The 11095-nt window shown below is 43.2% G+C and overlaps 1 protein-coding gene across 2 annotated transcripts in view; it reads left to right on the top strand.

Annotated features, from left to right (window-relative positions):
- The first annotated feature begins 212 nt into the window (after positions 1-212).
- Positions 213-11095, top strand: part of C10H16orf78 (chromosome 10 C16orf78 homolog) — a 29619-nt gene continuing 18736 nt past the window's right edge. The window contains exons 1-3 of one of the 2 annotated variants that reach the window (XM_075326790.1): positions 213-405; positions 1829-1975; positions 10494-10620. In XM_075326790.1, the coding sequence (XP_075182905.1) occupies positions 319-405; positions 1829-1975; positions 10494-10620 (361 nt within the window). In that variant the 5' untranslated portion in view covers positions 213-318. The other variant, XM_075326791.1, reaches the window with a different exon arrangement.

The following is an 11095-nucleotide window of genomic DNA, read 5'->3' as shown; positions in this document are numbered from 1 at the left end:
ATAGATAGATAGATAGATAGATAGATAGATAGATAGATAGATAGATAGACAGATAGATAGATAGAGGGATAGATAGATAGATAGATAGATAGATAGATAGATATTAGATAGATAGATAGAGGGATAGATAGATAGATATTTCCTCTCTTTGATGTCACAGTTGTCTGTATCTGCATACTTGTTGCCATGGTAGCACAGCACATTCCTAACAATGAAGAGCGGAGGAACGTACAGTTCTCACCCACTATGGTAGCCATCGGTACACATGGAGGATGATACGATCTTTCATTCACCAGAGATTCGTCCTATGCAGAGGGGATGAACATGAGAGGTGCAGCGAGGCACGGGCTACAGCGCAACAGGGCAAAAGCAGTGCGAGTTTCTAATAATAGAGAATCCATTCAGGTATTGGAGCAGAAAGTGTCCATGTACTAATGATGCATCTGTAAAATAAAGCATAAATTTGGAAGATCTCCAAATGAGAAAATACATATACGGTATGTGCTTCCACGCATTTAGTCATATCTATCTATCTATATATATATATATATATATATATATATATATATATAAAGGCTACAATACTTCCACCTGTCTATCTCCTGTATATGTATATTATGTATTAGGTATATTATCTATATCCTACAAAAGATCCCCCATACCTCCCAGTCATCCTAGATCCAGCAGGATACTCCCAGATTTGAGGGCATCATAATGAAGGAAGGGGCACTGTGAGGGCATCATAATGAAGGAGGGGCACTGTGAGGGCATCATAATGAAGGAGGGGCACTGTGAGGGCATCATAATGAAGGAGGGGCACTGTGAGGGCATCATAATGAAGGAGGGGCACTGTGAGGGCATCATAATGAAGGAGGGGCACTGTGAGGGCATCATACTCCACTTAATTCTGCCATTTTTTTTTTCATTTTCATCATACTATGTATAAGATACATATTATGCTATTTTTTAATAGTTTTGATAGTCATGATTGATATTGATTGATATTAACCCCTTTACGCTTCATTTTGTGTCTTTATGTCATGTAGCATGTCAGGGTGTTTGGAGCGGGCTCAGGAGCTGAGCCCACTCCACATAAAGCTGATGCTGGCTACATGACAAGGTTGTCATCTGACTTTAACTTCAGTGATCAGCGCTATCTCTGTTATCCTTTTAAATGCCATAGTCATTCACTGAGAGCAGAATTTCAGCACCAGGGAGTTTGCTCACACACCCATCAGTCCTGAAAATGGTGCACGACAGAGCACACGATAACTCTGTTTGCATCACTATCATCATTGACCCCATCAGCACATACGTATGAATCCAGTTTTGGTGGGGGTTTGGATGGAAGCCCTGACTGGACCACTGAACGTATGGAAGAAGCCGTCAAAGTGCAGTGACATGCCCCCTGTGTATCTTCAACCTAATTTGCACATGACATATAGTCTAGATTTATCATGACTTGCACCAGAGATCTTTACAAAAAAAGCATCATTTTTTGGGGGCAGACAAATAATAAGTACAATAATATTACTAACAGGCTCCTTTAAGTCCTGGAAAACTAATTCTATTTGGCCAAGAAAAATGTTTTAGCATTGAACAACTTCATTGCTCTGAGCGCTCCTATACCCAATCACATCTTCATTAAAGTGCAGACCAAATCTAAGTACTGTCCTACCTTGAAGGTCCCAGTATCTGAACCCACTTTGATCAGACGTGTCTTCATAATAAATTACAACAATCTAATATACATAAAAATAAATAAAAACTTATTTACCGAGTGAAAATACTCATAATAATAATGCTAATTAAGAGCTTTGTTTTCCAGTTTAAGAAACTCAACCACTGTCTAGAATCCATGAGGTCACACAATGATAATCTACTGAAACGAGAAGAGATGAAGATAAGGAAAAACCTGGCAAAACTTGCAGATGCATCAAATGTTTCAAAATCTGGACTTAACAACATTTATAAGGTACAATAATTAAGTCATATAAAAAGAGTCAATCATCAGGGATACAAGGGGCTGCTGATAAATCTTTGGCTTTACCCAGAAAGAAACGCAATAGGATGATGAAACTTTACATTTATTCCACATACTCTCCACTGATGTCATCACACTTCTTACATCGGTATTTAAAGTTCTGTAAGCTTAGTAAAAAGAAGAATTTCGGTTGTGCCTCAAACCAGGCATCTGTAGCAGCCATGGCATCAGGAATGGTGTGAAATTTGGTACCCTTGAGGTGTTTCTTCAGGTTTGTAAACAAATAATAGTCGGAGGGAGCTAGATCTGGTGAATAAGGTGGGTAGTCAACCAGCTGGAAGCCCAGCAGTGCCAGTTTTTCCGTGGTCGCTTGTGCAGTGTGAGCGTAGGCGTTGTATTGCAGGAACAAGATTCCTTTGGACAGCTTGCCGCACCTTTTGGCCTTCAGAGCTGCCTTCAATCGGTCCAAAAGTTCAGTGTAATACCTTGCAATGATGGTGGAACCTGTTATGATCCGGAACCATGGAAGACCACCACAATCATTGGCAAGAGGTGACAAGAGCATTGGCAACTAATCTGGCCGCCATCCCCTTACTAACCATCACAACTAGAAGTAGCCAAGGGGTGAACTAACATCCTGAGCACCGCGAACCCAGCCGGAGAACTAACTATCCTAAAGGTAGGAAAGATGAATAACTCTCTGCCTCAGAAAATAGACAAGAATAGCTATCTCCCCACATTCAAAGACTGCGGTGATATAGGAAAAACACAATACACAGGTAGATGACAGGATTAGCAAAAGGTGAGGCCCCTGCTGACTAAAATAGGAAAGGACAGGAAAGGGACTGATGGTGGCCAGAGAAAAGCCCTGCAAAATACCAACTTCCTGATAGTACAAAAAGGCCCTCAGATCGCACGATCTGAACTCCGTCCTATACCAGGTGCCCTTGTCATACCAATGAACAGAAAACAAGAATCATAACAAAGTCAACAAGCCACAAACACATGGACCCAAAGGAGCTATACTCCACACAGAACTGCAGGGAGTTCCCCAAAAAGCCACTGAGGGGAAAAAATCCCTGCAAGCAAATAAACTGAAAATAACCACAGCAAATGACAAACCCAGATAAACAAAAGAACCAGACAATAAATAAAGAGCAAGCACTTATCTGGAGTAGATGTGGTGTAGAGCAGGATTAAGCAGGCTGGAGATACAAAGAACAACTGACATCCGACAACAGCCTGCAATCAGACCAGGATTTAAATAAGCAGAGCGTTAGCAAGGGAAACACCCACTGCACAACACACCTGGTCCAAGTCCAAACCATTCCTGGCCACCAGAGGGAGCCTCCCAGCAGCCAAAACATAACTAACATTCACAACAGGAACCCTTTTGAAGGTAGTCCACTAGCAACACGCCCTCCTTATCCCAGAACACCGACGCCATGATCTTAGTGGCTGAGTTTTGCACCCTGAACTTCTTTGGACGAGGAGAACCACTGTGCCTCTGCTCTTTTGACTGCTCCTTGTTTTCTGGGTCATACAAATAAATCCAGGTCTCATCCATAGTGACCAGTCAATCCAGGAAGTTCTTATCAGTCCAGAAACGCTGACAAATGGATCGGGAAGTTTTCACTCGCACGCTTCTCTGATCTGTTGTCAAACATTTGGGGACCCACTTTGCAGATAGCTTCCTCATGTCCAAATGTTCATGGATAATGACAGAAACACGTTCACGGGAAATCCCCATGATGTCTGCTTTTGCTTTGGCTGAAATTCATGGATTCTCCCGTATGAGGTTGTACACAGCATCGACGATCTCTGGAACAACAACCACTCTCGGTCGTCCAGGATGTTCCTCATCATTGGTGCTGAAGTGGCCCGTTTTAAATTTGGCAACCCAGTTCTTAACTGTGGAATATGAAGGGCATTGATCCCCCAATGTCTGCGACATATCACCATGAATATCCTTCACGGACTTTCCTTGTAGAAACAAGAATTTTATCCCTTCTCTGCTCTTGCTCTCTGTGAATATCGCATTAGACTCTGCCATTTTGTTTTCCCGCGTGCGTAGAATACTGTTGCCATAAGCAACAAACATAGAATTTTGAAAACATAAATTAGACACATAAGGGTTTCATGTGCTGTAACATTCGTTACCACAGAAACAAAAAAAGAATCCATCACAAAGTCAAAGACTTATCAGCAGCCCCTCATATTAGTGCCCTCACTAGTAAAGGGAACCTGTCATCAGGATTTTGCGATGTAATTAAGAGCAGCATGATGTATGGACAGAGACCCTGATTTCAGGGTTGGATCATTTGCTGGATTGCTTGGTGCAATTTTGATAGAATCCCTGTTTTCTTTGTTGTGAATGTAGCAGGGCTCAGAAAGCTTTGTATAATGACGCCCACACCGCTGATTGCCAGCATCCTGTGTACACTGTACATTGTCTGCAAGTTGGCTATAAGTGTTGCAGGCAGGGTTACTGTCAATCATCTTCTTGTTGTATAGACTAGTGACAGGTTCTGGGCCAGAGTCTTTTTGCCTTTAGACTCTGCAGATTAAATGGATTCCCTTTCCTTTGGGGAGGAGAGCATTAATGTCAGTATTCCTTGCCTGCAAGAATTCTCATTACCTTCCCCGGTGTTTCCAGTTTGGACCACTCCCAGTCCCTTTATATACCCTCTGCTCCCAGTAGAGGGTGCCATTTATTCTCTTACTCATTTGGATGCTTGGTCTGGAGGTGGAAGGAGCTAGTGGAGCTCTTTCTGCAAGTTGCTGTGTAGGCTGCAGTCTTGGTGCTGACAGGCAGCAGTCTTTTGTAGTGTTTCCCACTGTTTTTCTTTGCCTTGGTGTTTTAGTAGTGCAGCGGTGGGGCTTGTGCCCATCTCCTGCCAGCTCACTATCCAAGGCTATTACAGAGTCTGCCAGGGTCTCAGGTATCCTGTTGGGCGACAGGTGTAGAACCTGTATAGGGACTGGTTAAGAGTGTAGGGTACAGCTCCATGGGAGTGAAGGAAGTGTCCCATCTTCCCCTCACTAGCGCTAGGGTTCACCATTGTTAAAGTGTCCCCAGTGTACCCCTTGTGTTGCATTATGTCGCGATGTGCACTATATTTTTCGGTGTCACTTGCATGATAGTTACACAAATCAGCCTGAAGTCACTGCAAGTGAGTTCTAGTCCTGCAGTGATGATCACCTGCTGATAAAACATTGATTTTATTGAAACTACAGCACACAGCTTAATAAGGGACACATCACTGGAATTAGGGTATCTGCTCCTATATTATACTGCTCCCAGATTACATAATAAAAACCTGCTGAAAGATTCCCCTTAAATGGATGGTTTACAAATGCAGTTGGGCTGTGATACTAAAAGACTGATATACTAATGTAGTGGGCTGGTCATTCTAGTAAGCTGGTTTACGAATGCGGAAAGGCTGTATAAACAATTTGCAGTGCTGTTGCAACTTACAGTATTTTATAGCTAAATGCAGAAGTGAGCCTCTTTTTTTGGGCATCCATTCCAGGTTTTGAATATAAAGTAGATCTAAAGCACAATCCTTATTCCAGCCTCCCTACCCCAACTAAATATATGACTGTGCCGCCCCCGCTTCAGCCACCGAGGCTGCTCGGATCCGGATCCGCTGTAGCTCGAGGGATCTCCGGACCCGGGGATCAGGGTCGCGCAGCCACTCGGAATAAAGGGGGATTATTTACAGGGGATTGTAAGGTCAGTTCGTGACGCCACCCATGGTGCGTGGTAAGATGGAGTACCACCGTTGCAATGGGGAGTACCCGGTGGCGATGGTGCGGGCAGCAAGATGTTATAACCCCTCCACGGGTAGGGGGAATGCCCCGGGACTCAATGAGTGCGACGGGGAGGTGCCGTTGGGACGGTAAGGGGTTGTTTGTGTACTCAGTCCAATAACACTGACACCAACTGTGGTAAACCAAAGTTCTGGACACCGCTGCCGCTTGGAGGGAGCACGCCTGGATCCCATGCCCGTTGGTGTTGCCTGTTAGTCTGTGGCCTATACCTTGGCACCTAGTTTCTCTTGTTGGTCCCTTGAGTATAAAACTGGTCGGGTACCGCTCACCAGTTTGGCTAACTGGGTGAGCTTGCTCTCAGGGTTCACGCTTGGGATTTTCTGGACCGTGTGAGTGGAAAGCCCTATCCCCCTCAATGCGCTAGTACCCCGATTTTGGAGCGGGTAGAGAACGAATCTTGAAGTCTACGTCCTCGTCGGGTAAATTGTCAGGACACCTGAAGCTTCTTCCTGACCTAGGGTCCATGTACCCCGTCGTGCAATGGCCCCTGCCCGGTGATGGCACAAGACCGCTGGCTGTCCTCATCGACAGTCCGAGCCCCTTGTCACGATCCCCTGCTACCGGGCTTCCAGCTTTTACCAGGCCCAGACCAACGTCTGCTACCTAGTAGTCTCAAGAAGCCCAGCTCCGCTTTTCACCGCTCCGTGACCTCTCCTCTTGAGAGTCACTAGCTAACTGACTGTCTCCTGACACTCCTGACCTTCCCACCTTCCCTTTACCAACCTCCCAAGTGGGCGACCCTATTCCACTCAGGCCGTCCACTGGTGTGTCTGGTGGGTGTGGTGCAGAGTGTTCCTAGGATTTTGATTAGCTGCTCTTGGCAACACCAATGGTTAGGGACCCCTAACCAAGGAGGAGGTGGATATTGCACAGAAGGGCAGATTGCACAATACCCTGTGACATCCTGATAGGCCAGGGCGTCACATGACCATGGTACAAAAGCTTAACATAGGCAAGGAAACAGGGCTGAGTTACAGTATCAGGCACAGTCACACTCATAACTGTTCTGGATAAACACTGATGGGGAAATAGAGTTCTGCTAAGCACGGTATTCTTTCTGTCTGGTACTGTAGTACAGTATACATGTAAGTTGTTTTATAGATTGTTGAATATTATACGATGTATGTGTCTATCAATTGCTGCCATCTAGCAGTGAGTCAACTTTAGATTAGATGTTAGATAAGATAGGGTTAAGGTAGTGGAAGCGAGGAGTGGCAGATGGTGGAAAAGAGAACTGGAGAGAAGGCTTGAGAGGGGACCAGTAGAGAATAGGGTTCAAGTGTGAAAAGATGCCGTTTTGGGGCTAGGGTTAGTCAGGAGACCCTGAGATAACCTCGAGAGGTCCGGAGCCTACGGCTCACTCCTGATGATCTTAGGGCAACATCCAACTATAGAGCTGTCGCAGCCCAGAATCGGTCAAAGATGAACGGAGTTAGGGGGAAGGGGACACAGACCCCGGAGTTTGAAGACAAGATCCAAGATGGGGAGGACAGGTCAAGAAGCAGTACCCCACACTAAGAGGAAGGAAAGGAAGGCCATGTCTGTCATGATGGTGAGGTAAATAAAAGTGAACGATTCTGGTTGGCTATGCGAACTCTGGTGTTGTGTGTGTTACTGACTGTCTACGATGAAAATTGCCAGCGAGGTGACGACACCAGCCTAAAGAAACCTGTGTCATACCCCCCTCCCAAAGTCACATCCGCACACAGAGTCTCCTTGGCATGGAGTGTATTCCATATGCTCATGGTGGGAGTACAGATATTGAGTACTACTATCCATTGATGATCATACAGTGTGTCCACCCATATCCTGTCCACTGCCATTAACTTGAGAACGGCGGCAGCTATAGGCATAGAAGTGGTGTCTAGGTATAGTAAAGCAGCCATGCATTACGCAATGAAACCACCTAAAGAGTCTCTTTGAGCTCAACAGCCTGCATTATGGGCTTGCACATGTTATTGGTTTGCATGTTTTAGGCTTTCTTCATATTGGCTCTGTTCATAGAATCATAGAATGATAGAGTTGGAAGGGACCTCAAGGGCCATTGGGTCCAACCCACTGTGAGTGCAGGTTATCCTAATCATCCCAGCTATATGTTTATCCAGTTTCCGCTTGAACATTTCCATTGATGGAGAGTTCAGCACCTCCCGTGGTTGCCTGTTCTACTCTGACTACTTGTTTCTTGTACTTCCTTGTGCTAATGAGAATAGGGTAGTTCCCTCTGCACTGTGACTACCTTTCAGATATCTGTAGACCGCTATTAAGTCTCCTCTCAACCTTCTCTTTTTCAAACTAAACATTCCCTAGTTCTTTTATCCGGTCTTCATAGGACATGGTTTGCAGACCTTCAACCATCTTAGTTGCTCTTCTCTGGACTTGCTCCAATACAGTCATATGAAAACGTTTGGGCACCCCTATTAATATTAACCTTTTTTTCTTTATAACAATTTGGGTTTTTGCAACAGCTATTTCAGTTTCATATATCTAATAACTGATGGACTGAGTGATATTTCTGGATTGAAATGAGGTTTATTGTACTAACAGAAAATGTGCAATCCGCATTTAAACAAAATTTGACCGGTGCAAAAGTATGGGCACCCTTATCAATTTCTTGATTTGAACACTCCTAACTACTTTTTACTGACTTACTAAAGCACTAAATTGGTTTTGTAACCTCATTGAGCTTTGAACTTCATAGGCAGGTGTATCCAATCATGAGAAAAGGTATTTAAGGTGGCCACTTGCAAGTTGTTCTATTTGAATCTCCTATGAAGAGTGTCATCATGGGCTCCTCAAAACAACTCTCAAATGATCTGAAAACAAAGATTATTCAACACAGTTGTTCAGGGGCAGGATACAAAAAGTTGTCTCAGAGATTTAAACTGTCAGTTTCCACTGTGAGGAACATAGTAAGGAAATGGAAGAACACAGGTACAGTTCTTGTTACGCCCAGAAGTGGCAGGCCAAGAAAAATATCAGAAAGGCAGAGAAATAGAATGGTGAGACAAGTCAAGGACAATCCACAGACCACCTCCAAAGACCTGCAGCATCATCTTGCTGCAGATGGTGTCAATGTGCATCGGTCAACAATACAGCGCACGTTGCACAAGGAGAAGCTGTATGGGAGAGTGATGGGAAAGAAGCAGTTTCTGCAAGCACGCCACAAACAGAGTCGCCTGAGGTATGCAAAAGCACATTTGGACAAGCCAGTTACATTTTGGAAGAAGGTCCTGTGGACTGATGAAACAAAGATTGAGTTGTTTGGTCATACAAAAAGGCGTTATGCATGGAGGCAAAAAAACACGGCATTCCAAGAAAAGCACTTGCTACCCACAGTAAAATTTGGTGGAGGTTCCATCATGCTTTGGGGCTGTGTGTCCAATGCAGGCACCGGGAATCTTGTTAAAGTTGAGGGTCGCATGGATTCAACTCAGTATCAGCAGATTCTTGACAATAATGTGCAAGAATCAGTGACGAAGTTGAAGTTACACAGGGGATGGATATTTCAGCAAGACAATGATCCAAAACACCGCTTCAAATCTACTCAGGCATTCATGCAGAGGAACAATTACAATGTTCTGGAATGGCCATCCCAGTCCCCAGACCTGAATATCATTGAACATCTGTGGGATGATGTGAAGCATGCTGTCCATGCTCGGCGACCATCAAACTTAACTGAACTGGAATTGTTTTGTAAACAGAAATGGTCAAATATACCTTCATCCAGGAACTCATTAAAAGCTACAGGAAGCGACTAGAGGCTGTTATTTTTGCAAAAGGAGGATCTACAAAATATTAATGTCACTTTTATGTTGAGGTGCCCATACCTTTGCACCGGTCAAATTTTGTTTCAATGCGGATTGCACATTTTCTGTTAGTACAATAAACCTCATTTTAATCCAGAAATATTACTCAGTCCATCAGTTATTAGATATATGAAACTGAAATAGCTGTTGCAAAACCCCAAATTGTTATAAAGAAAAAAGGTTAACATTAATAGGGGTGCCCAAACCTTTTCATATGACTGTATATCGATGTCTTTCTTGAATTGCTGTGCCCAGACTGTACACAGTTTTGCAGGTGGGGTCTGACCAGGGCAGAGTATATGGGAATAATTACCTCTCTTGATCTAGATTGAATGCTTATCTTGTACATCCTAGAATTTTGTTGGCTTTTTTTAGCTGCAGCACCGCATTGTTAGCTTATGTTGAATCTGGGATCCACTATTATGCTCAGGTCTTTTTGCTTCATTTTCATTTCAGTGAGTTATAGATAGCAAAAATTGCATAGACAGCACTAATATTCTTATTTATTGTGTAAACACCCCGGAATCTTCTTTGGAAACCTATCATGCATCATTATATTTCAATTGGATTCATCATTGGGAGCTATTTAAAAACAAATCGATCATACCTACATGATGGTAGTGTAACAACGCCTTAGATACACGGATACAGTCCCTAGCCAATTATCAGAACAAGAGATATTAGTTGTATTTGTACACTGCACCTACAACACCAGTAGTCGTACCTCAATATTCATTGTGCCTACACCTGATAAATCTGCCATTCTGCCATTATTACACATTGTAGCTTTCAATTCTTGTTTTCTGTTTCTGTATCCATCACTGATGTTTTTAATTTTTTTTATTTCTTTTTTATAAATTTACATTAAGAAACCAAGCAGCGTTGCTCTCTTTGAAAATCATCAAGAAGATGAAAAATCTACTGCGTTGTCTTCTGATCACCTGCACAATATTTTCAGCACCCTTCATCAACCAGTTCACAATATAAGTAGCACAGGTGAGATAAAAGCCGGCAATAAGAATAGTGGAAGAATTATTATACTCCACCCAGGAGGGAAAGCCTATATATTATGCACTACACGTTTCCCCATATGTCCTTTGAGGAACATTATAACCTTATATATTTAACCCCTTCAAGTCTTTCCTATTATGGGCCTTCAGGGTGAAACATCTTAAGTTTAATTTATTTTATTTTTTTTAAAGGGCTTATTGTTTGCAGCATGAGTTGTATTGATTAGTGGCACCATTTTGAAATACAGATAATGAGATAATGTATTTATGAACTTTAGTGATGAGCAAGCACTAAAATGCTTAGGTGCTCGTTACTCGAATCAAGCAAGTTGGAGTGCTCAGGTGTTCGACTCAAGTAATGAGTATAATGGAAGTCATTGGGAAATTTGAGCATTTTTCCAAAAGACCCTCCCAGAAGGTCTGGGGTCCATGAATATCGCTGAAAAAGAGAATATAATCAA

The sequence above is a fragment of the Anomaloglossus baeobatrachus genome, chromosome 10, assembly GCF_048569485.1.
Source record: "Anomaloglossus baeobatrachus isolate aAnoBae1 chromosome 10, aAnoBae1.hap1, whole genome shotgun sequence".
In the NCBI taxonomy this organism is placed as follows: domain Eukaryota; kingdom Metazoa; phylum Chordata; class Amphibia; order Anura; family Aromobatidae; genus Anomaloglossus; species Anomaloglossus baeobatrachus.
Note: the sequence above shows the minus strand (reverse complement) of the source record. Positions and strands in the feature narration are given on the sequence as shown.